Genomic DNA, 27,267 nt, shown 5'->3' on the forward strand with positions numbered 1-27,267 from the left:
TAACTCCGTCCTCAAGAAAGGCTGGTTATCTCTGGAATAAATGAACATAATAAAAGAAGGGAACAATGAGGGAATGACCAAATCAGCACAAACTTTACACCAAAAAAGAACAGAGGAGTTGCCAAGTACCCTGTGCCATGGATGACTCAATATTTGTATCTCTACAGTTTACTACCAATATGAGCAGCATGCAAGACCATATTTGAAGGCAGGTAGAGTACATTTTGTGGGGCTATGATGGAGCATGAGGGTTTAGGACACTGTGCCTGTGCCCAGCAAAGTTTTTCTTTTGTCAGAAGCAGAAAGCAGTTTTGGAAACCCTGGTTTGCAATTTCTTGTATGCAGATATACTGTGCTCCCTATATAGACTCACAGAGTTTTACTTGCATGATAGAATATCTGTTCATTTTGGTATTTGAGAGGGTACTTTCAAGAGATTTTTCAAATAAAGGCATGATTAAATTTCAAGGCTGCTAAGAGAGACCCATGAGCTGAGAAGGTGCTTTAGGACTCCTTGAAGACATCTGAAGATACCTGCAAATGCAGTAACATTTCTATGGCTTTCCCCTGCCACTCAGTTAGGGATATACTACTAAATTACAAGCAGAAAACTCAGCTGCATTAGGAAGGAGGTGGATAAAAACTCGTAAGTGCCAAGGTGAAACAATCCTAAACTTGGTTGTGTCTTTTCCTCATTTTTACGCCAGAACTGTAGATGAAATGTGGCTCCTGCCAGAAGATTACAGTTATGGTTTCTATACCCAGTAAGGAGGGAAAGAACCATAAAGGATATGTAATTTTTTTTTTGCCTCCTGACTTTGGCCATGAAGGGTTTAGACCTGCAAGGCCCTCACTTTTCACCATCTCAAAATGAAGCACAGATTTTTGGCTAAAACCAGAATGTACATATATCCCTCAATTTACAGCAGAGCTTATTTTCCCTCCAAAGTCTGTCATGCCAGGGCAACGAAGACCTGAGCAGTGAAGAAACATTTGCAGTCATATGGGATTGTAAATTCTTATTAATTAATTTAGATTTTTTTGTTTGTGGTAATACAAAGTGCAAGAGACCGAGCTATTCCAGCCATCATACAAGTACTGCCCAAGACAAGTTTCCCTGTTACTAAAACCTTGTGAACTGGTTAGTCACATCCAGATTAACACTTTGTGACCTTTTAGAGAAAGGTCTCTCAAGCTCAAAGATTAAACAGAGAGGAATGTGCATCTGATTGTGCCATACACTAGTGGCCCTGTGTTTAAATATCACCTGGCTGGAGGGATTGTGTATTTCGAAGACAGCAACATCGTTCTCCAGGAATCTTCCCTTATTTGAATTATGCAAAATTGAATAAAAGAATTTACTCAAAACACCATAAACTGTTAATTCTGTCAACACTGCTGCAAACTCAGGTAGTCATTTAAGCAAGGCTGTCCTCACTATTGTTTCTGTGATTATTTTTATTTTTACTTTACTTACTTATTTATCTTTTGTAGACAAGCAGGGCTCCTCAGACCACTCTGCCTGGAGGTTGCTGTGATCAGATGTCCTCCCCTGGGGCTGTGCAGGCAGTCCTGATGAAGACATCAGCTCACCCTTGGTAGCTTGGCTTTTATGAGACATCACCTTCACAGCATCCTGGTAGCAGGGTGAGGCCCAAATCACATAGTCCATGTACAGCAGTGCCCTGGCTGCCAAATGGTGACAGAGATCAAATTAAAGCCACATCTAGTGCTCCTTGTTAAGTACTTTATAACACTTTGAATTGCGTGAAATGGAAGGATTTGCATTTATTAAACTTTTTTTTTTTTTCCCCCAGCACTGCTGTAAAAGTTGCAGCTGTGTCTCAAAGGACTGTCTGAAATCAATGCAACCTGAAAATAAAAGCTACCCGTGCTCTTGGATGATAACACAGGATTCAAAAATCTCAGTCTACATCCACAACCCACTGACTCAATGAACTTGAAACATCCCATTAAAAAAAAGCAACTCTGAAGGAGAAGTTCCAGGAGCACGACAAACCAATAGGTAAAATAATGTGTGGGCTGGACAAAGCACTATCAAGGAAACTCCTTGATCTTGAACTGTGGCCATCAGATCACAGAGCAGTCTTGAGGGAGGACATCAGGTTCCCATCCGATTGCTGCTTTTATTAAATGGTCCCAGAATATCCCATTACAGAGAGAGGGTGCACAGAGCTACCACAGGCATTAGCTGACTACTCAACTATGTCCCTGCAACATAAAAAAAATCAAATTACAAAGGAGATGATGAAAGAGAAACAATCAAAAAGGAATTCAAACTGGTATCTTAATCTACAGTAAATTGCCTTGAGTTGTCCTGAGTAGGCAGGTAGGGATGGTACAAAATAAGAAGAAAATGAACCCTCTCTTTTTATTTAATCTCGATGTTAAGAACCATTCATGTTGCCATTGCAGCCGTTACATTTGGCACAAACTTGGGCCACTCTCACTTTTCGGAAATCTTATTCCTTGTTAAAATCCCTTACAAAGGGGACAAGCAGCTCAATTTTAGGCATGTTGGGGGAGTCCATAGCATGGTTCACAGCATAGACATTTAAACCTGTGCTCTTTTGGCAAATACGTTAGGAAAAGCAAAAGGGTTAAAAATCATTTACAGTCACTAAAATACAGAGCCACATAATAGCCAAAAGCTGTGGAAACAGAAGATCACAGAAAAGACAGTTTCAGAATATAAAAGCCAGCTAGAAAATATTAAATTTCAGCTCTATTAAATATCTTCTAAAGGTTTTTTGTCTTAAACACATTACTGAGCTCATAATCAATCAGTCTGGCTATTTAGACACAGCGCCCCATTGAGGATTTAGCAAAAATGAAGTACTAAATTATTCAGCATTTAAGCAGTCATATAAGGAATACGTAGCTGAAAAGGACAAACTGCAAAACAAGATTATTTCCCAGTATGTACTGTAGTTTTAACAGGGCTTTCCAGGGAGAGATCTAGATATTTTTTCTATGCACAGAATTGAGATCCCAGATTTTCAGCTTATATTTTGAAGTCAAATTACTCTAGCATTTATATGCAGCTGAAAAGGATGATCTCTCTCTCAACTTATAAAATTAACATTTTTACTGCATTTACAGCTATGTTTTCTCTTTCTTGGTTAGGCTTTTTATAAAAAATACCCAACAAATACTCTTGTCCTTCTCTATTACAAATTTGCATAATATTAAGCTTATCAAGAAATACTAGGAGAGTCTCATCTTTGTATACATGTACTAGACATACATCGTACATTAATCTGTCCAAGGAGTCACAGAGATAACACTTTTCAGACAAATACTATATATTTTCAGAAAGTCAACTGGAAACTACGAAGTGTAAAAATTTCAGTTTCCTCAGAAAGTTTTTTCAAGCTGTCATGTACACAAACTAGATGAGATTTACATTTTCCATGAAGAGTTTTGATGAATTTTGGATATGCTTTGATACATCAGTTCTAATGTTCTGAGACACTTTCCCTTTTTTTGTCTTCCTCAAGATTCATTATCAAGCTTTTGAATGCCTTACAAAACATGAATGCAAGCCTACTAGTGCTGGGGACTGCATCCCAGCTGTTAACAGCCGTGAGAACAATGACAAAATGGGCACTATTGCATGTAATTTCATGCAATTTTCACACATAGCTGTTAAAACACAGGCAGGAGTTCTGTAACACTGGAATTCACAAGGAACTGATACTGTAAAATGTTACACCAACACCTGACAAAATGGAAAATGTTGTTTGTCAGTGCCTGCATCTCAAGGTCACAATATTAAACAGCATCAAAATAACTTGTTAAGGTGATAAATTTTGTCTCAAGCCCCCATCTCTTTTATTTTAGCATTGAATTTCCTTCTGGCAGCTGCACTAAAATACTAAACCACTCTCAGAGGCTGAATGACACGATCTGGGTATCACGGTTTATTGACTCATGACGGATAACCAACACACATTTCAATTCTTTGATCAGTGGTAGGGTTTCTTACTTACCTTTCAAATGTATGCTGCAAACTTCTGAACAGTAGAAACACTCAAATCTAAGCCAAACAGTAATGATTAAAACAGCAAGACATCAATTCCACCTGATTTAATATTAGGATTTTTTTAAAAAGAGGATGTTTCTTGAAACTTCATAACAAACGTTTTTAATTGTTGCTCACAGAGCAAGTAGGAGTGCTGTACTGGATAAAACTACAGTAGATGTCAGAACTCATTCAAAAATACTTCCACAATGAGGTGACAACACTGCCTGTTGAACAGAATTTGAGGTGTTCTGCACTATTTAAAACCACAGAAGTTTTAATTCATCACCTGTTTCCATCCTGCGATAGTGACAAAGATTTTCAGAGTTCTAAGCCCTTGTATATCCCCTGCCATATATAAAATGTTAGAAATCAAAATGTAATTCTGACAGATTTAACCCATATACATTTATCTAAATGGATAACATAGGTTACTTTTAGTCTTGACCAAATAAGCACCTACAACATGCAATGCACCTTTTCCCCCACTGTTTTTCTAAGTACATTAAAGAATGTAAAGAGGCCCACATGTCTGTAAAAGCAATTTGATCATTCAGTAGCAAAACCAACTTACAGAAAGCGCACTATAAAAAACCAGTTAAAACCCAGACCTTACACTGCTGAATTACTGACCTATACTCAATCTTCATTTTTATACTGCTAAACTTTTGAGCAGCTTTAGAGATTTCATAATGCATTACCTTCAGAACTCAGGAAAAAAAACCAATAACACAACAGATGAGAGAAGGCACACCCCCATGGCATATAAAACAACCATCTCCCTGGTGGGAGGGTGGCAGCACTGCAACTCTGGTTTATTGCACTGACCCACGACCCTAGCCTGGGTCAGGAAAGTTGTCATGCTACCCTTTAAGGACTGACACATTCTGCCACAGGATTTTGGCTATTTTCCCTTAGAAGGAACAGTGAGAATCTTCAGATGCATCCCAGACCAGAAATGCTTTACAGCAACTGCTTCACTGCTCCTATACAGTCCCATTCTCTCTTGTCAAGCTTCGCCTTCTTCAACCCCCATTCCACATCAGGGTGTCCATTACTTGAGAAACATTCCATGCTCTATTTCATAAAGGTTCTTTATGTCTTCTTCTCCAGCCATTTCCAGCTGTCTGCTCTGTGCTGCAAGAGAAGGTGCAGTCACTTCCAGTGACACTAGTATCAGCCCTCACAGGATCAACTCAGGCTTGTTGCATCCACTCACCTTCCCTTAGCCTTTTATCACCTACTCTACAGTCAAACTGGACAGCTGCTTCTTCCCTCAAGCTCTATAAGTGGTCATTCAACTCAAGCAACAAAAACCCCAAGAACACTAATACAGTCTTTTTATTCCCAAAAACACCCTACTTTCCAAGAGCTGAACAAGGGAATATTGCTGGGCTACAGCTGATGGGACTGACTTGCTTAGCACAGGTAGGACACAGAACATCAGCAGTGCTAGATGGACTGAGGCAGGGCATGTGCCATGGAAGTTAACTACTTAGAAGAAACTGTCAACTGATCCTCAAAACGTCTCCAGGCAGTGCCGGTAAATCCCCTGGATTGAAGGTCTGAGGCAGTCACAGCCTCTGTCCTGATGTTTTAGAACAGATATTTTTGAGAACACAGTGGGTTTTTTTTTGCTTTGACATCTTCATAAACAACTTGATACTGAGCCTTCTAGCAAGAGAAAACAGAGAACCACACCAATTTCCCCATTCATTACAAACAAAAATAAAAGGCAGGGAAGCATTCAAAAATTCCTTTTCTTTTTGCCAGTTATGGTAAATTCAAATCCAGAAATGTTAAGCAGTTGGTCTTTCTCAAATGATATTTTGCAAAGCAGTAATTCAAATATGTATCTTGGCATATATTACAATGAAAAAGTGTTGACGTGCTTTCACACTTTGTTTCATTTTTTTTCAAGGAATAAAGTACCAGTAAGGATCCACACATTTGCCATACTGCAAACTCCTTTTGTTCTTACTGAGAAGTACTTACTCTTGCAGACAATCCCACACAAATCAGTGCTTTCTTTCCTTAGATGTCACATTAAACTACTCAAGGTTTAACTGTTGTGTATGAGATTTGCAACCTGTTACAGTGGAAGTAAAGAGGATTGTCGGTATTTATGGAGCAAATGCTGGAAAACAAAGAAAATGACATCTGCTTTAAAGTAACCACAGACAGTATAACTGACATATTTTGGAATTCTAAGGCAACAGTGTTGGATCAGCATGTAAAATTCTGCTGTAGACTCCAAGTTAATATACGGCTGAGTTCTGCAAAGGAGAAATATTCCGATGTTTTTTCCCTTGTTTTTTTCTAATTTAGGGATAGGCAGCAATACGAAATGCCAGCACTGCTACCAGATAACTTCTGTTCTTAACTTATGCATTCAATGAACCCCTTAAGACACCATGTAATGTCGGGCTGGAGTAGTACACTCTTTATTTGAGATGATCTATCTGGCAATATTCATGTACATTAAAAACACACATGCACATTTTTGCAGACTTGCAATTTAATGTATTTTCAGAATTCACTACAAAAATGGGGTTTCACAACTGTAACCATAAACTGGGACTCCTACAGTAGTATGGATAATGTACAGATGTCTTTCTCAGGACTATCAATACTGTGCATTGTGCAAATTGTCTAGGACTGCAATCCTTCCTCAGCAGCAGTTGGAAGAAAATTTGTGAACTGAATACTGATATCAAAATACAGATTTCAATAATTTACTCTTAAAAACATTCATATTTATAACCTCTTACAGAAAATAAAACAATTAATCTGATTATCAGATACATCCCTCAGTTTTTCCAGTTCCAAGGTATACACAGGTCTCCATCCTGCAGCACAGAGTAGAAATGTGAAACACAAAGGTGCATGCCTTGCAGGTAGGGCAACGATTCCTCCAGCAGCCTTTTACAACAATCTATCATCTGTGCACTGGAAACACTGGGTTCCTTATACAACCGATCCAAAGAAAATCTTTCCGTGGAAGTATTGATTAGCTCCTTCTCTGTAATCATCATCCTAGCAAATGGAGACAACACACAGTGGCAAAGTTACAACATCATCTCTTAAAAACATCCACTTTGAAATAAGCATTTCAATATATATTGAATATGTATTAAAACAAGAAATACTGAAATAAGTAGATTATATGCTTGTAAAAAAACCAGTGCCAATTCATATACAGCTATGATGGAGCTGAGATTTTTGTGCAGGTTGACACGTGTCTAATCTCAGAAGCCAGAGTGAACATTCTTCCATGACTATGAGCACCCCACGCCCAAGGACTCACATTTCAAAGCCTGTGCCAAGACATCTTTTTGCTCACTAAGTAACTGGGAAAAACACAATAATAAAAATTCTGCGAGGCTTCATTTTTAATATAAGGAATGAAAATACTTAAATAACATTGAAAGTTAAGGTTTTAAGCATAAAATCATGTTCATAATTACTCTGTCTTAATTAAACCAGTACTCCTTATGTAATCAAAACCAACAACTGTCAAGTAAAGTAAACTAATGCATATTAAGTGTTTTAGGAACTTCCCAATTGCAAAACTTGGTTGATGTGTTAGGACTGAATGATCTTAAAGGTCTTTTCCAACCTAAATGATTCTATGAATTTTGAATTCAAAGCTTGTAGATGATTTCTTTCCTTCACCTCAGAGAAATAAGATACCACCTGGCAAACCCAAACTACTCAGAAAGAAAGTTAATGTGTAGATTTAATTAAGTCACTGGAGCTGTGACTGATCAACTGATGAAGAGACAGTTCAGGTTCAGCCAGTCCCACTAGCTCAGGCACTGTGCCACACGAACACAGCTCACTTCCAAGCCAGCCTGGCTGCAGACACAGCACCACTGCTGCCCTACAGCACAGACCCTGAGCTGGACAGGCTGGGGCTACAAAGCAGCAGCACCACTGGGCTGAGAATCAGCCCAAGCTAAGCACAGACATCACTACTGAGGCCATTTGCCTGACATCAAAATGCTACTGTGGGGCCTTGTCACAACTCTCCAGAGCTCAGGATGGGACCACTGTGTACTTGCATGGCACTGAGCTCTGCTGAGGCACTCAGATCACTGCCCAAGAGCCCAGCCCACTCTGGCAGTCAGCCATAAGCCGAGCCAGTGAGTTAACCTTACAGCAAGCCTGTCCTCTCTACAGATCACTTCTATGCCACCTTCCTGAGTGCATTCCCAAGTACCTAGGCACCAAGCTTTCCAGTTCTATGAAATCTTAGGCTCCCTTGAAGGAATCCCAATTAGCTGGAGAACTGCAGGTTTGCTTTCTGTCACTTCCACAGGGAGGCTTACACCTTTATCACCATACAAACCTGATACTTTAAAGAAGCATGGGAAAGAGAATCCTGCATGACTAGAAGACTGACACTAACCACAGACAACAGCACTTTGTAGAGCAGCAGTGTTTGGATTTCCTTGTGCATGCAGGTCAGAATTACAGCCACTCTATGCTGTTACTGCATGTAAAACATTCAAGTCTATATGCAAAGTACAGCCAGTACATGCCAAAGTATTTTCCTTTATCTTAGGGCCTTTTTAACCACCCTATGAGGCTAAGGAAAATCAGAAGGACATTAATGAGTCCAAGGAAGCATTAAGTGGAAAAGGAGTTTTTCCAGCTTCGATAAAAGGCAAGTAAGAGTAAATATGAGACAGCTGCAAAAAAAAAGCAGAGGTGATACAGAATGACTATTTCATATCTTCTATCACACAAGAATAAAAGAATGACAAATTAAATCATCAGGCTGTGGGTCTATAAATCACAGAACATCTCCTTCCTCTTTTACATACAAATGCCTTATATGATTCAAATATGCCATTTACTGCCATTGACTATTTGGAGCCACAAAATGCAAACTGGCCCAAAAAGTACTAAGACAAGAGGGGGAGAAATAAAAAGTCTATTGAATGCTACTAACATGAGATGTTTCCAGCTTCAAGTATTTTCTCAAGTGCAGTCAGACAGAAACTGGGAAGGAGTATTGAGTAAAAACCCACCACATTTTTTGCTCCATCCATAAAGCCTCTCTGTAAGCTAATGTACGATGGGGACAGACATTGTGACTCAGTATAGTTATTCTTTACTATTTCATTCAAACCAGCAATCATCCAGCACACAAGATATGCATCTTGGCTCTTACATTCTTACAACACAGCTGCTTGTACTCAGAGGGCACGGTTTTCCTGGATTAGTGTCTTTATGAAGTGTGGTAGTGTGAGGTTTTTTGGAGAGTGAGTTACCCAGATGCAAATGCATACATTTGCTACAACATCCCTCCCAAAATCTATAGACAATACTTTCCCAGCTGTCACATGTGGATAGTTACACAGAGAACTAATCAGTAATTACAATTTATATGGCAAAAATCTAATTTCCAAGATGGACTAGAGTTGTGGAAAAATCCCAAAAAATCATGTTTACTGAAGTCCACCTGCAAAACGCATCTTTCCAAGTAATGAGGTCTTAACAGAGCTAAAACCACAGTGCCTTCAGCAAGACTCATGCCTAAAACAATTTCACAGAAACATATCTGGATCTATACATCATGTAGAGATTCACGACACTGTGATAGGTCAACGGCTCAAGAAAAGGTTTCCAAAGCAGAAAAATAAAGTTGCAATAATGTCCTCTGAAATAACAGGTACCACCCACTTACTTGTAACAGTATTTTATTAAAAAATCCCAGTACCTCTACTTCATCCTCAAGGACACATACCAGGTACAAGGTCAAGAAACAAATTCACAGTTCTGATGGATATTACAAAGCATGGCCCTAATATTAAGTGTGACTCCCTATCATTCTTGTCTCACATATGTGAGAGAGAGTACCTACAAGGTATTTCTCTCACCATTCTTTCCCATTTTTTTTTTCCTCACCTTGTTAGGTACTAATTAATATTTTTCTCAATTAACTGGCCAACAACTAGAAATAATGATCCTCCAGTTGGTCTCAGTTATTTTGAATTTAGATTTCACTGCTTTTTTTGTCGTATTTTAATTAACATTATTAAAAATTGCTGCATTTCTTATTCATTAAGAAGGTGTTTTCCACCTCTTCTTTGGGGACGTGATTGTAAAAAGAATTGTGCAATTTTGTCTTGTAAGCAAAGACATTTTACTTCTGAATGATGTACAATTGTCTCTACAAGGTGAAAGAGGGTATTTTCTAATAACTTGGCATTTGCTAATGCTGTAATTCTTTACTTAGTAAAGCTGATGGGTAAAGTATAATTTTAGAAACAAAAGGGGCTTTTCCACCAAATGCTATGAATACATTCCTTAAAATTCTGCTCCCTCTCCAAATAAAAAACAGGACATGCAAAGATTTTAAAGAGCTAAATGTATACAGTCACATGAACACTTACTCCTCTTTTCTTTTCAAATTCTCTCTTGCTTCCTGTGCTTTGGCAAAAATAAACCATTGAAGAGCTGCTGGATCACAGACCGTTGGGATCATAAAGTGTCCAAATTCATGTAAGCTTGGTGCATATCTGTCACTAATGAACAATGGAAGTAAAGAACAAGGTATATTTTTAATGCAATTATTTATATAAATTACTTTCAGAAAAAAAATCTAAAGATAAAAAATATAAATTAATCATAATCACAATAATTGGTGAAGCTATCAGGTTTGGTTCATGAGAACAGAGAAATATAGTAGGTTATGCTTTTTCAAAATTAAATTTCAAAAGCAACTGGCAATAGTTCTCAAAAAATAAAAACACCATCATGACAGCACAAAACTTTTGATTTAACCCTGCAGAACACTCTAAAATAGACAGAACTCTGAGTCCAACTTGAATGAAATTAAGCAGGATTTTCTTCAGTCTGATTCCTTCTTAACCCAAAAAATGCTCTTAAAACCTTCAGAAACAAAAAGACTTTGACATACTGAAAATCTGAGATTATATCATGTTTCTTCTTACTGAGAGCAATGAGCAGTTAACAAAAAGAGTAAAAGAAGAAATCAGCCTTCCCTGCCAATACTTACCTTTCCAGAATCATTTGCAAGCCTCTCAGACTGCGAGGATGAAAAGGTAGTCGGCTGTCACGTAGTTTGTTATAGAAAGAGTTCAGAAGCTCAAAGTACTCTTCTAGAGTCAACAGAGGTTGCAGCTCTTCAATATATATTACTTGGATGCCTCCCAGGAGTTGGCTTATCCGATCTTCCAAGAGTAGCAGCCTTTTTTGAAGCTTATAATAATTTGGCAGTCTCTCAAAAATCTATGCATACACATGAACAAACATTTTCTATGTTACAGAGCTTAAATGTTAATTATAATAAACTAAAAAAGAACAAGAAACTATAAAAAAAGACACTTAAGAATGCAAGCACGGAACCCAAGGGGAAAAAAATAAAAATCAAAGAATACCACAGGTGAGAAATATCAAGTATATACATTTTGGGACAAGATATAATCCAAGAAGCTTTTAAGTAGTTTCTGTATTTATAAAATAAAGGTACCAAAAGGACATGAAACCATGGATGGATGTTCTCTATATATTCAGAAATTAATAGTCTCAGATAAAAGATAAATACATAACCTCATGCCTATATAAAATATTTATCAGCACATTTACAGTGGTAGAGTTATTCTTCATACAGTAGTCACTACCTACCATCTACTCTGTTGATATTAAAGTAGTTTTTCATACAAAAAAAGCTGCTGGTGCAACAAGTCAGTGATTTCAGAACTATCTCTTTAGAAACCCAGAAAAACAGCAGAATAGACAGTAGATAGTTCTGATAGTAGAATCAGAACAGCTTTTGGCACAAAAAAAAATTTGGTTTGGCATTTGCATTTCTTACAGAGAAAAATAGTGAAACTCCTTTAAGTATTGTAGCTCTGACCAAGCATTTTACAGACTGACTTGGACAGTATTTTACTGCTTCCGTCTCCTAGCAATTAGCAACAAAAAAGTAATAGCACTTAGGACTACTTTCTAAAATGATGTAGAATTGGACAAATATACTCTCTAGAAACTGAATCACCAACCTCATCAAGATCTTCGCTGACTTTCTGTGTAACATTTCACATGATCTTCAGTGCATTTCAAAATAAAAAGCCTTTGATTTCAGGTTCAAATATATACCACTGTTTTGTCTTCCCAAGCAAACACCATCACTATAACTAACTACACACATTGTTCCATTTGCATGGCACTTTGAGTGGCTTTATGATGCCTTTGGAAAAATCCGTAGCAAAGGTTAGAAAGACTCATCTTTTCAAGGAAGTCAGCATTTATTTTAGTATGATCAGAACATTTTCATTGCAATGACTATCAACGCTTAAATCTCAGGAAGTTTTCTATTAAATTCTAGTTTCATAGTTTAAATTCTTAGTAAATTGTTCACACTAACAAGCCATGGTTTGGTTCCTCCGCTAAGTGAAACATAAAGGCAAAAATTCAAACCACCACCAAAAAAATATTGAGTGTTAACTTTTCATACTATTCACTGACTGGAATACAGAAATAGAATATTCTGATATTCCAGCAGGGTGAAATTTCCAACTATTAAATTCCACCAATAATCCCCTTTACAAATAAATATTTTTTGATAGAACTATCTGTAATGTTTCAGTAACCAAGATGAAAGAAAAATTCCTCAAGTGACATGTTGATACTGCTACATATTTAGTTTTTGGTCCTTTGCATACAATGCTATCATTTAGGATGTCAGAAAGCTTATCAACTCTGAACTTTACACAAGCAGCAGCAGAATTGACATAGTCACTAAAGATAAAATTCTGCAACATTAGCTGCCTAAAAGAACAAAAGGGAGTGACAGAGTTGGTTAGCAGTCATTGACTGAAATCATCAGTTCACAATTCCCTTTAAATCTCATATTTACAAAAGATCGGAATAAAATCCATTAGCTCTTCATGGGAATGAGCTCTCTATGGATCACCAAGTATTCTGCCAGGACTGGAACAGTGCATAACAAATTAGTTTTCTTTATATCTAATCAGAAGTAGTACTGACTTACTAATGAAAGCAAAGATCTAGCAAAGACTGTTGCTAGTAACTGCACACACAGGATTAAATTTCAAATGCAGTGTACACCACTATGCTAAACACATTAGCTAAAGTGTTTGCTTTAAATCACTCAGTAGTTATTTGCACCTATTAACATTTTTGTTTATAGTTTTAAAAAGGATGTCATAGCAAAGGGCAATTGCATTTAATCTGAAATCTTACTTTGGTCCAGTGATGGTGAACATCCATGGTCCCCAGCATTATGTGACCTGCTGCACTCATACCTGACCGGTCTGTAAATACCACCGTGCGTCCTAGAGGTTGAACACAACTCTTTACTGATCTGGGTTACTGCAATCATTCCTACAATTACTGAAGACTTAACTAGGCTGCTAACATGTCACAAGCAACACATTTCTGCAGCACAAACACATATGAGCAGCTGCTTCTCCTATTCTCAAAATTTTGAAAGGTTCTTGGAAAGTCCAGTTTAAGAATTTTTTACATACAAACCTGACCCAGCATTTGCCTTCTCTCTGTTTGAACTTGATAGATTTTTATTTACTTGAACTTCTTTCTTATGACCGCTTTTAAAATATGAGAAAATCTCAAAGAAAAAATCATGTACAAATCATGTATAAAGTGGATACACATGCTATATGCTTGAAGCATGCATAAATTAAAAGTTGCTGAATTAACTATTAATAAGGCCATTCAACTCTATTTCAGAACTCTGAGCAACATGCAAGCTGTAAGAAACACTTGGATATTACGTTTTCATTCTTTTTTAAAACAGAGACAACATAAAAGGCTAATTCTAGGTGGATTTTTAGGGGGATGAATCAGTTTTGAATGTATGTTTTTTTAAGTTGAGTACAAAGATCCTCAAGAATTCTTTAGGGTAAAAGCACAGGCAAATATTCATCAAAATAAGCTTCCACAAAAATCTTTAGTGTGATGTATTAATCTACAAGACAAGACTTAAATAGAAGCTCTTGCTCTCAAAAATCAGTTTTCCACAATCCCAAAGAAAGAGCAACACTGACTTCAATGCATCTAGTCCATCCTTGTACCCTAAGGCAACATCAACTGTACTTGTATAATTACTGACAGGTATTTATCCAGTGCATTATTAAGTATCTTCAAAGATGGAGTCTACGACAGGTTCACAAGACAGACTTCTTTAATACTTTCTATCTTTAGCATGCTCAGGAAAAGAAATTCATTTGAAATTTGATACAATTTAAAACTACTACTCATTGTCCTTCCTGCTCTGTCTTTTAGAAAAGGATTAGGTGAACCCTCAAATGAAAGCCACTCAAAACTGAATATCTGCAGACAGGTATAAAATGTGGAATTACAATTAGAGGCTACTGCCACAGGTCAAACAGCTGTATGAGAAGAATGGTAGGTCAGGTTTACAGAATATTTTAGTTTTTCCTGAGAAAATACTGACATTAGTATAGTTATTTTATGGAACACCCATGAGAAAAGAAAGCAGTAGCATTTTAAAGGTATTCTAGTCGGGTTAGAGACCTACTCACATTTTTGTCTTGGATCTATTATGGGCAACAATCTATTGCTATCTCCACCCTTTGAGAATTTCAGTTCAGATTTTTTACTTTTATTGTTAACATTAAGTCTAGTGCCTTCAACAGATTCCACTAGCATTTATTAAGAAGTAAACTAGAAGCTGAGTACAGTGAATAAACTCTAAGAAAGGTCATTTAAAAAAATACCTTGTAGCTTTAAATGTAAGTTCTCACCAGCTTTTCAGTAAGCCTGACAAGTTTGTTTCTGCAGTTATCAAAAGAATTTGCAATAAGAACTAGAGCTCCCTTGTCACAGAAGACCCATGCTCATTTTTGAATCAATACTATATTAGGATACATGAAACAAGCAACAGAAATACCTTTAACATTCTCTAATACTTCAGGTCGCTGTTGGACCAAGCGACCCAGACTGTGTAGCTGGCTACAGCGGTGAGCAATGCCCCAGCTTCTCTGCCACCTAAATAAAAATGTAATTGAAAGATTTAATCCTCAATATTGTGGAAAAAAAAAATCACACAAGTTGAGATGCAGCTCAAAGACTTATAACACAAGCAAAATAGCACCCCAACAGTAATAAAAGCAAAAGCTACTCAAAAGCTGTCCATGTCATATGCTATTTAAACTCAAAAAGCATAAATAAAATTCCATTGTTTCTTAAAGTGAGTCCCAAAGAAGACCAACACCAGGAAAAATAAATATGAAACCAGGTAGACAGAACTTGTAAATCTCTCCCCCAGTAAGATGGGATTAGTAAGAAAACAGCACCAGACAATCCAGTATTTGATTTTGTCATGGAGCATGCAGTTTGTTTGGACACTGTGTAATGTTTGTCCAGAGGAGCAAATACAATATGTAAGGACATTGTCTTTATTTTTTTTGTTTGTTTGTTTTTCTTTTTGTTCCTAGCCCAAAATATTACTATGATTCCAATCGAAAGTCACTATGTATTATTTGTATTTTACAGTGGAGTAATTTTTGTTAAACCATTCAAGAGCCAGGTGTTACCTTGCTGGCTGTAATACACAATTTTGACATCTCTTCCATCACAGATCGATCAGACCAATTGCTAAGCAAATTTCAAAAAGCATCTGAATTGCAAAGTTGTCCCAGTGTATTGGAAAAATACTTTTAGTTGATATAAAACTGTCTCCAAGTGGAAAATTCCCACTCCTTTATTTTACTGTATCTGTCTGGAATTGAATAAATTTTCTTCATAACACCGATATTTTATATTTTATCAATAGTGATCATAACACATGAGTATTTTGGCTATTGTGCAGTACTGGCAAAGTGTCTAGGTGTCATTTTTCCTCCCACTCTGCCCCCCACAAATCAACAAGTAGGCTAGGGTGGACAAGATGCTGGGAGGGGACACAGCCAGGCTGGGTGACTCCTACTAACCAAAGCAATATTCCAGACCATGTCATGTTCAACAATAAATGCTGGGAAAAGAGAAGCAAGGGGGACCTTCATAGTTATGGTGTTTGTCTCCCCAAGCAAGCATTACACATGCTGAGGCCCAACTGCACAGAAGTGGCTAAATACCTGTCCATCAACAGGGAACAGAGAATTAATTTCTCCTTTTGCTTTGCTTGAACTCAGTTTTGCTTTACTTCAGCTACTAAACTTCTGCCTTAACAAAAAAAATTTCATGCTTATGCTTTCCCTGCTCTTTTCCTCCCATTCCACTGGCAGTGTATGAGCAAGTGGTTGTGAGGGTGCTCAGCTGCTGGCCAGGGTCACCCACATCATCTCATTTAGGGAAACCTAACTGGCAAAACCTCACTCCTTGGGATGGAGAGAATGGCACTATGCCACAGCATTTGTGAGGCAATTTAATCAAATATAAGTAACTCAAATTATTTACTGTTACCTAGCAATATCATTTTGCTTTCAGCAGCACCAGATGGGAAATAAAAAGGTGGCCATTTCTTCATCTGTCCTAAACTTATACATGGAATAAAGCCAGTGACCCACTTATTTTTCAGATCTCTGTGAACACTAGCATGAGGTCCAGAATCACAAGTAATAGTGTCCTATTAAGATACTGGTTTGTCAGATTTCCAACACTCACATCCTTTTCAGAATTATAACAATGTAACTCATGGAAGATTAATAACTCTTCATGGGACACAAAAATTTTAATGTATTTTGGAAGAACAAACTATTTAAGAAAACCAAGCCATAAATAAAACCAAACCTACGCACTTAATACTGAAGACTGTTTCAGCATGTTAAAACTCTCCACCACAGCACAGTTACAGAGAATTAGAAATTGTGTTCAAAAAACCTGGCTTCAGCTTAAAGGAAACCAGGGTCTTTTGCAGGGTGAAAGGACAAAAGCATGATTTTAGAAGCTCCAACTCTCTTTCCTGGTTAAAAAAATAGAACCTAACAGACTAGCCCTTGAAATAATCCCCCCAAAGTTTATTTTTCTATTTGTGAATACCTTCGCTGCCACTTTTCCCACCCTGAATATTTCACTTCACAACATCCTCAACGCAAAGGCACAAAAATTTAAAAAAATTGCAGACTATTTTCTGGAAAATATTCTGAAGAAACAAGACCTCCAACTACACTCAGATCTTTCAAATAAACAAATCTCCTCCTCTGGAGAGTGAGAAACTAAACACTAGAATAAAGAACATTTCTATTAAGCATTCACAGGATGCCATTATGCAGCATTTGCAAAGCTGCATTTCACTGCCTGTCTAGTTACTTTTGTAGATATTAACTTGAATCTAGGAAATGCAATTTTAACCAGCAAAACACCCAACCTAATACATACACACCAGTTCTATTTCCGTGTATGCTTCAACTGAAGCCCATATTTTCAGTTACAGACAGGAGGTCTCTCAGAGCAGATTGTAGCAGGAAACTTTTGTCCCAGAATACTTCTAGAAAAATACTCTAGTAACACTTCTTCATATATGAAATATAGCTGTTTTGCTGAAATAAGCTTTTAAAGTTCACAGCATAGTATTAGACAAAACTTCCTTGCTTTGACTGTCTTAATCCAAGTTCAACTGATCTAATTAATTACCTGATATCTGAGAGCTGGAGTTCATGAGAAAGTTCAATTTTTAAACGTTCTAATTCTTTTCTAAGCGGCAAACTCTTTTTCAGCTTTTTTACTGCACTTGCTTCATTATAATCTAGCCAGGACCTGAAAGAGGAAAAATACTCAACAGTAGAGGCATGCTGCTATATGATCTATTATGTAAGCAGTACAGTTAACTCAATTCTTACTGCTAATCTAAGTGTTTCAAGTCAAATTATCAGGTAAAGGGATTTTTTAAAAACAGGATAGAAGATGGAATGGCTGAACACTTCACCTGAAGGTATCTACAGAGGAAACTCTGTCACTTAATGTCTTTGGAGGGGACTAAGAAATGAAAATCAAAACCATTGACAGTGTTAAAACTGTAAGACTTAGATGTGTATCTAAAAGGCATAAAACAAGTCAGTGTGAGTTCAGGGAAGATCTTCAGAAATCTGTGACTTTATTTAAGGAATTTCCACATATGTGCCGTTAAAAAAAACCCAAACAAACCAAAACCTAACAAAAAACCCCAAACAAAGTGATAATAGTAGACTACCAAATATGGGAGGTGGTACTAAAGGGCTAAGTTAGGTAACTTTTACAGAGCTGACATGAACATAGATCAAACAGGTCAAAGTTTTATAGTTTTTTTGCCAATAATCACAACCAGACAAACATGACTCTTTGAGGACATCTACACTTTCATTTTTCATTTCTAGAAAAATGTTACTATTTAAGAGATTTAATCTTTGTTCATAGTATAAACTAATTTTCATACTCTCACTTTTGCAAACAAATAACTCAATTCTCATTTGAATTTGAAGCAAAAAAATTCAAACTCAATTAAAAAGGGAGGCCTGATGCCAGCTGTCTGTGTATTAAAACTAGACTGTTAATACGTAACTGTCTGTGGCATTTCTTGTAAATGTGTAAAAATAAGTAAAAATATTCTCTAGCATGTTAAATTTCAGTTAAGTGTTTTATAATTGTGTGTTTTACAGTAGTTTTATTTGTGACGTGGTATGCAGGACAAGGGGCATATTTTGCTCCAGCACAGTTCTGCATTCATTTCAAATGGCACCTAAATCTCATTGTTTCAAAAAGTTTTTCAAGGCCCCAAAATGTGTATGTGTCCCGAAATGAGCACATATAAATTTTTTTAAACCACCAACTTTACTACAAAACATGCTACATGTAATGCAAGTTCAGCATTTATAATTACATTGACTTAAATATTAAGGTTTTCCTGCTGAACAACAAATGAGAAGCAAGAAGAAGTAAGATATCGTATATTAAAACCTTTTGACCTTAGTTTTTATGTATTATCTCTCACCCTCAACAGAATGTGATAATGAAATAGGAACAATAAAGTTAACAGCCACATAGGTTTGTGTTACTGAAGTCCTGTATGAGGTAAGGAGCTATTTGGAGCAAGTGGAGCCCTTGTTTCCTTTTGAATTGCCACCAATACTCCACAAATCTGAAAAACTAGATCAACCAAAACTAGACTGACCAAACATGACTGCTGAGCAGAGACAAGAATGCTTCAGCTTTGCTGGCACTGTAGTTACGCCAGGAGCTCACTTGAACTCTAATTATAAAAAGCATGGCAAAATTACATGTTGGACAATAAAGTTTTGTATTGTTCAGAATGTTTGTTGTCTACCTTTAAAAACTAAGCATTAGAATAAGATCAGTTTAGGTTCCAAAATTTCAGTTCAAAGAAAGCATTACATACAGTAACGTTGTTTCCACTCTCTGGGCTTGCTCAAGTTCTTCCTCAGGATCCTTGAATCCAGTAAATGAATAATAAGTCTTATCCCATTTGATAGGTCTGTTCACTGTGCTTTTTGCCTCCTTGTGGGGCTGAGAGCTCACACTCAAACTCTGAACATGCTCTGTAGATAAACTGCAGGAGTTGAGAATATCTAATACTGTGCTCAGGAGATCCCTAGTATGTAATGTAAAACTGACTGCTCGAAACCCTGTAAAAAACAAGTATAATTTAATTAAAATTATTTAAAATGCATTTCCATTTCTTTCCTCTTACACAAGAAGCTAAACAAGGCTCAGCTAGTTGGAAATTATGATGATACTGTTATTTCAATACTCACTGCAAAATTTCCCATGCACATAGTTTAACTATGTCCCATCACTTAGCTACTGGACCTAATTTCCCTAATTAGAAAGTAAGCTTTGGCTCAAGAGCAGAGGACAGCATCCAGCTCAAATGTTAAGGAGACCAGACATAACACTACCATTTTCTTGAAAACCAGCATGATTTTATCTTCTAGCATGAGGATCCCTCACAATTTGCTCAGGTGTTCTGACTGTCAGGATATAGAATGTAAATCTCTTCTGCTAGGTAAGGCATATTGGCTGGAGACAAATTTGTAGAATAAAGTTAATCGAAAGCCAACATCCCAAATTTGGCAGTATTTTTTGAAGTCTCAAAGATAAGAGACAATGAACTAAATTGAAACTTCAGATTTATACAGCCTCTGCTTAGAGAGTAAGTTCCTACTGATTCTACAAGTGCCCTGACATTGTGTAGTACACATGAACTGCAATGAGGACAAGGACCCAACCGTTCCTACAGTTAAACATGGCAATGGTATTAAAAGCAGAAATATTATCATTTACATCCACCTTTTTTTACTTCCTTATACTGTAACTTGACCTGAGGGCTGTCATGTCTCATTCTTTCAAGGCTTTTTAAAGCTTCAGATGTGTAATTACTTGGTATGGTCCCACCTGCCTGATCTAATACATTTTCACACTTTGACAGGATTTAATTCAGAGAAAAGTCGTTATGACTGCACAAGGCTAAGCAATGCTCTGGAGGAATTAAAATATAGGAAGATACATTCTACCCAATATAAAAGCACCTGAAGCACTGAAGGATTCCTGAACATTAGAAGAATTTGGTTCTCTTTCTCTTACATAAAAAGTAAGCTGAGTTGGCTTAAAGGAACGAAATCCTGGTTTCTGTAGGTTCTCCAAGTAACCATTTAGCCTCTTCAGAGAGTTTTCATTTACTTCCTGTTTTAAAACAAAAACAAACAAAAATTACAGATTATGAATTTGACCATTTTTTGTCTAAACCTTTTTAATCTTACATGCAGAATTAGGTTTCACAAAATATTAGTTGCTTTTAACAAGCAGTAATATTCTTCATATTCTCAGCATTTATAATTACCTTGCATGAAAAAATTTGTATGGTGTACATACTTGTACATTTGTGTACATTCCAAAACCCAATGGTTTTCAGGCTTAAAGAAATTAATTGATTCAAATATAATGCACAGCATTTCAAAAGGATAAAGTAAAATGTATTATAAATTAGCCTGGAAGAATTCAGTATTTTCTTTATAACAATTAGAAAATATGATTAACAAATCAGGGACTTTTACAGGACCTATCCTTGTTAAAAATTAAGGAAGTGCATATTTTTGTTCTCTGGTACCAACCATAATTAATTCTAACATTACTTTTGTCTCTCTGACAGTAGGAAAAGTAGAAAGTTTCCATCTTTGATATATGAAATCTACAAAGAAAGCATACTAAAGTAGTTTTACCCTCTCTTTGGGATGCTGGCCAAAGAAATCTGGATGTACAGCAAAATAGAAAGGTCTGAGAGCATTGATGGCATCAGCACCTGACAAAGTTCTTGACTGAAGAACCCACTGCAGCAGTATCTTGTCCAGACATAACCTAACAAAGCAGTAAAGTATTTATGCATGATGCTACCAATCAAGTGACAAACTGATATAATTACATTAAAATGTGACAGAATGGAGCAAACAGTCACAGTTCAAGTATAATAATTTAAAACTGGAGAATTTAAATTAGGAGTCAAAATTCTGGATCTTTCCCTTTGGGATGAACAAAGTTGTGTTTTCAGAGTGCCAATCCAACAGGTTTGAGGAATGGTGGATGCTAGTGGTTGAACAAGACATGTAAATAAGAACAGGAATTTCTCTCTACTTTCTAAAACACACCTCAAAAAATCCCCAGTCAAGTAGTTCAATTTGCAAATAGTGGCTTTAGTGGCATTTTTTGTAGACATTGCTAAAGCTGCTCTTAAAAGCTAACCCTTATATACCTTCGAACCTCCAAGTTAAAAAGCCAAACCCAGTATTTTTCAAGCAGTGCCAAAAGAATATTAAATTTTACCCAGGAATACCAATCAGGATTCAGTGAAAAAAAATTCTGCATTAGTTTCAGAGTTCCACACTTGTGTCCATTAAAAAAACAAAATTGACTTTCCTGAACATACTCTTTTACAGAAAACATCAAGTAAAAAGACAATACTTTTTGCCCTTTTATCTTCATTGAATTACAATAAACCAGGACTAAAAGAATTTAAGGTTAAGAGAAGAAGATTGTTTTACCTAAGATCAGAAGGAAAAGTTAAGTTGAAGAAGTTCTAGGAAGTTCAGAAAGTTCAAATGATTGAATGCCTGCAATTATGTAGAAATTAAACAACAGCTCTGTAACAAGCATATTTCTGTAACAGAAGACTGAAATGGAAAGAAAAAACAAATCCTGCATTAAAAACCACCAAAATATCCTGCCATAGCTCAAAGGCAGAATTCAGGTTTAGCAAACTAAGAAGCAAGAATGTATATATAAAAGCAGCAAGAAAATGTGAATTGGGAGATATAGAATAATAGGTTTTACCTTCAGCTGATTTCATAAGCTAACAAATTCAACAGGCCAATTTTGGTGATTTACAATTCATTTTAGTTTGCAAATCAGAAGGGCAGAGACTCTGCTCTGTTAAGCAGTACAATGCAGTTTCACTCCTCGCAGTATCATTCCACCCCCAAATAGGAAAATATACAGCAGATTAGAGACAAAATTGCTTCCAACTCACATAAAACTAATAACTTTATTAATTGTAGTTAGCAGGACTGTTTTACAGAGAGCTATTTGTCCAGCATCCTAGACCAAATAATCGTCCTGGACTCAGAAATGGGAGACTTTCTCAACTGCTATCATTAATTTTAAAAAATCCAAAAACCCCCAAATTTGTGCTCAGACAATAAGGAGAATGTTTTATTTTGGAAAATGATAAATGACAACATTTGGGCTGTCAAGCAGAAGCAGTGACCCTTACTTTACCTTTTTTCTGTCAACCTTCCCAGCTCTTCAATTAGAAACATGAAAGCAGTGAAGACAAATTTTTTTTCTGCCTAAGAGGTGGGCAAATATTTAATTAGCAAATCTTACAAGTCAGCTTGCTGAAAACAGAAGTTATTGTAGAAAAGTGGGACAAAACTCCCATGATGGAATTCCAAATCCGCTATGACTTAAAAACAATTTTCATGCATGTAGATGAAATGTAAGATTAAAAAATAAAAAAGGCACTAAAATATATTAGTGGTAAACACTTCATCTTGTTGGCTGCATCTCAGAGACTCTTAAGACTAGTCATCACCACATCCCATGATCCTACTCAAAACAGCAGGAGATGGTGAAGCAGTATAATGCTATTAGGGAGAGTGAAAGCTTTTAATGACAAAATCATGCCACAGTTGCCCAGTGATGCAGGAAAAAGACCTCTAGTAGCTAGGCAAGACAGGAAGCAAAGCACTCTGGAAAAAAGTCCAATTGGTCATATGCTTTATCATTTTGGATCTGAAAGTACAAAATAATTGTCTTGCTGAGAAAAAAAATAGCAAATTTTTCTCCTTTTTTGGGTAGCAAGCAGACAAAAAACAGTAAAGGGAAAAAAAGTATTTCCAGCAAAGGAAAAAAGTAAACTAACTAGTTACCTTCTTCTGATTGCAGGTGACTGCCATGCAAGAAATTCACATCCTCCTAGACCAAGCTGCTAGAAGGAAGGGGAGCTCAGTTCTCTGTTCACCTATTTGTACACTATTTCCCACATCCACTCTCAAGCTACACTGCGTCATGTCTCCAGTAGTTCAGAAAAAAAGTTCAACATACCTGGAAACCATTAATCATACTTCTGAGTTTATTAACCATAAAATTCCATCTGTTATTTTACATGAAAAATGGCCAAGTATGGCTGACTTTAGTTCCCTTGTTTTGTATCTAAACAACATTGTCATGCTAGAAGGAAGGCTTAGGATTCCAGCCAAAAGTCTATTTTGAATTTGCTTAAAAGAGAAATGCTCAAAGGCCAAAATTAGTCTGTGTGACAGAAGGAAGAATTCACTCATTGAAGGTGAAAGACAGAACTCTGAGGCATCTTTCAACTGAAGTGACAAAGTAAGTGAATTAAAATGGATTTAGAGGGAGAAAACGCAAGAAAGATGTTTGTGGCTTCACTCACAAGGAGCAAAGACTGTTCCAAGAGCTTCATTTAGATCTGAAGAGCTGAGACAGGCTTCGTATTAAAATCAAGGTCACAACCACCTTGAGGACAGCGTCTCCATGAAAGACATGAAACACAATCTCTACTAGAACACATTATGCAATCATACTCCAAGACTGATTTAATTTATTGGTTAATAAGTCCCTTCAACTTCCTTTTTCTTCACATCTCTCCGAAGTTCAACTTTTTGGCGTATAGCTTTGGCACTGAAAAGCTCTGTTAAATTAAGTTCATAGTTACACACATATTCACACATTTTGCAGCACTAAGCTTTAAGAACTCAATAATGCAATAACTCAATATATTGGATATCAGATTCATATTTCTCATAATTAAGTAATTTTAAAACCCTTGTTTTCTTGAGAGCCTTTTTAACATCTCGCTTGAGGAAAGGCATTTGGTTTTGGAGGGTTTTCAACTGTGGATGCTCTGCTGAAAGCTTCAAGCTGTAAAGATGAGAATGTCACAGAAATAAGCATGAAACAAAAATACTAAACCAGTTTCACAAATAGGCAAGTCATAAGCAAACACTGAAACATATGCTAAAGCTAAATTAGGTCATTAACATGCCATACCTTCTCACGGTTCTCAAGGAGCAAAACATTTCAGCAACTTAATGGTTGAGCCAAATTTCAGCCATCCACTAACTCACTTTAAAAAAAGGAAAAAAAAACCAACTTTTAGAAATGGACATGGCTATTTTCCTCTGTTACTTACCAGTGCATTTCCTAAACCTTGGGTGATAACTTTTAAAGTCACAATAGTAATATAACATTGAGCAACCCCACACAAAACCTAAAGCATTGTATAACAATGCTCTCAGTTTCCTCTACTAACAGTGAATCTTGCCAATATTAAGAGTTGTTACAGTATCTTGATATGAGAATGAACATTTAAAGGTACTCCAGTTAGGGAAGAGCTCCAAAGAATTCAAAAAGCAAATAAATAGAAGCTTTCTTTAAGCACTAACACAAGGAATTCCATATAAACTTTTACTAATTCCTACACTCAAATATTAATACTTTAAAACACATGTACAACTAATTTATGGGAGGGTAATATAAAACCAGAGGGAGAATCACTGTCATACAATGATGCCTGGGAATCTTTATCAAAGGTTTGCTGACATTCATAAGAATGAATTAGCAATTCTTACCAGTAACTACTTCTGCACTAGGCAACTGTAGGTTAGAGTTTGCCAACTGGAGACAAACCACTTGGCACGCCTGTACACACCTAATTATTAGGGATTATGAGGTAAGCTCCCTATTGGCAATGTTTTAAAGCGTTTTTTTTAAATACACGTTGCAGTCATCAAAGTAACATGCCTGTTACATATGCTGTTTTAAAGAACCCGAGATGAACAGCTACCAGAGAAACATCATCCGTGTTCCGATACAGTGTGACACTTCCTATGCCTAGTCTGCAAAACACCTAAAGTTTCAGAAGTGCATAGAACTAATACAAATGTACTTAATCAAGAACTTAAATTTTTACGAGAGGCAGATAGTATGAGGAAAAAAAACATACTGAGCTAAAATAACCCCAAAACACTTGATAATTTTTGTCTTCTGATTTTCAGATAGGTGGGCAAAACAGTAACCATGTCATTCGCACTGTTTGTAACAACAATCCTAATCATAAATTAAGTTAAACACATTAACAAACCCTCTGGTCATAAAACAGTTTTCCCTCGCTGTAATTTTAGCTTCAGGCATTCAGTAGAGAATGGAAAAAAACTCAACAATCTCACTTAATCCGTGGTGACGCTTTATATAACCAGACAAAAGCATCATTGTTTCTTACTTTAGATGCTCTATTAACTGCTTGGAAATTGGTACACTGCTTAGCTGAAAAACAAAACCTCCTGGGTCTAAGTTTCACCTGCACCCTACCTCAAACACAAACCCGCTGAAACAAAACAAAACATGAATTATGTCGCAGAAGCCTGTGGCACCACGACGTCGCCCCCCGCTCCTGTCTGCTCCAGGTGTTTATCTACACTCGAGGCAGCACGGAGAAAACAGCTGAGAATCAACAAGATGACAGCGCTCAGAAAACAAGCTCGGGCGAACGTGACTCGCTCGCTGCTTGAAAGGAAATGAGCGGCAGCGGTCCGACCACTAACTACTTTAGCTACCGAACAGAGAGCCCTGGTAGAATTCGCCTTCAGATCCACTGAAGGCAAGGTCTTCCCAGAGGGCGGCAGAGCTGACCGCGATCAGGCTCACGGGCCTTTCGCACCCTCGTCAGGAGCAAGGCGCGGGATGAGGAGCCGCCGATGCCGGGCCGGGCCGGGCGGGCAGAGCCGAGCCGAGCCGAGCCGAGCCGAGCCGAACCGAACCGAACCGAGCCGAACCGAGCCGAGCCGAGCCGAGCCGAGCCGAGCCGAGCCGAGCCGAGCCGAGCCGAGCCGGGCCGAGACCCGGGGCCGCGCGTGCCCGCGCGCACGTACCGCCACGCGCGTGCCAGCGCGCGGGCAGCCCGCCGCCCCCACCCGTCCGGCGGGCACCGAGCGACGCGGCCCGACCCCCCCCACACCGCCCGGGCTCGGCCTCGCACCGGTCCTCCGGCCGCCGTCCGGGCAGACCCCCCGCGCAGGTGGGCGGTGGGCCGCGCTGCCTTCCCTCCCTCCCGCTCGCGGAGCGGCGCGCCGAGGGCCCCCGCCCGGTCCCGCTTACCGCCGCGGCCGGACAGCGCCCGCCGGGGCTCGGCCCCATCGCCCCCGCCGACGGCCCCGGAGGGGGCGGGCCCGGGGGGGGATTCCCGCCGGGGGCGGGGCCGGCGCGCGCCTGCGCTCCCGCCCCCTGGCGGCTCCTCCGCTGAGCGGCCGCTCGGGCGGGCGGGGCTCCCCCCGCCCCGGCCCCGCCCCCGGCGCCAGGCGCGCGCCCCGCAGGCCCCGCCCCTCAAGGGCGCCTGAGGGAAGCGGCCCCTTCCCCCTCCAGAGAGCGCTGCGCCCGTCAGTCCAGCTACACCTGCAGCGGTTCCTCATGCATACAGAAGGGGAAAACCCCGACGGAAGGAATGCCTGCCTTTTTGCTGAGGGGATGGGAGCAATTTAGCCAAATGGTTGCGTGCGCTTTAGGTCGCCTTTTGTTCTGCAGAAAAAAACCCACCAAGTAGGCGAAAAACCAGGCATGAACTCTGCAGTCCCGAGGGGAATGCAAGAGCTACTTTCCTGCAGTTACACACAGTCAGGTTAGAAAAGACCTCGGAGATCACCGAGGCCAACCTGTGACCGAGCACCACCCGGTCACTGGAC

General features: G+C 38.2%; 1 protein-coding gene across 4 annotated transcripts; it reads right to left on the reverse strand.

Moving 5' to 3' along the window:
- Positions 1-6,467: 6,467 nt before the first annotated feature.
- Positions 6,468-26,816, reverse strand: TCAIM (T cell activation inhibitor, mitochondrial). 4 transcript variants are annotated; one of them, XM_079301514.1, is made up of 11 exons: positions 26,687-26,816; positions 24,581-24,656; positions 21,238-21,373; positions 20,548-20,701; positions 19,398-19,644; positions 17,660-17,782; positions 14,976-15,073; positions 13,286-13,377; positions 11,076-11,308; positions 10,450-10,581; positions 6,468-7,081 (listed from the first exon to the last, which is right to left on the reverse strand). In XM_079301514.1, the coding sequence occupies exons 2-11, from the start codon at positions 24,607-24,609 to the stop codon at positions 6,856-6,858; spliced, it is 1,470 nt and encodes a 489-aa protein (XP_079157640.1). In that variant the 5' UTR covers positions 24,610-24,656; positions 26,687-26,816; the 3' UTR covers positions 6,468-6,855. The 4 variants fall into 4 exon arrangements, with proteins under 4 accessions (XP_079157640.1, XP_079157641.1, XP_079157642.1 ...); XM_079301515.1 differs by having other exon boundaries at positions 26,568-26,702; XM_079301516.1 differs by lacking the exons at positions 17,660-17,782; positions 26,687-26,816 and adding an exon at positions 22,787-24,451 and having other exon boundaries at positions 24,581-24,630.
- Between the last annotated feature and the right edge of the window lie 451 nt (positions 26,817-27,267).

Source organism: Erithacus rubecula (genome assembly GCF_903797595.1).
Source record: "Erithacus rubecula genome assembly, chromosome: 3".
Taxonomy (NCBI): Eukaryota; Metazoa; Chordata; class Aves; order Passeriformes; family Muscicapidae; genus Erithacus; species Erithacus rubecula.

Excerpts from the sequence above, each read along its gene's own strand:
- TCAIM (XM_079301513.1), bottom strand. The coding sequence starts at position 22,827 with ATGTTTCTAATTGAAGAGCTGGGAAGGTTGACAGAAAAAAG. Across the intron at positions 21,374-22,786 it reads GGAAGGTTGACAGAAAAAAG|GTTATGTCTGGACAAGATAC; the intron begins GTAAAGTAAGGG and ends CTGCTTTGTTAG. Across the intron at positions 11,309-13,285 it reads TTCACCATCACTGGACCAAA|ATTTTTGAGAGACTGCCAAA; the intron begins GTAAGATTTCAG and ends GTGTATGCATAG.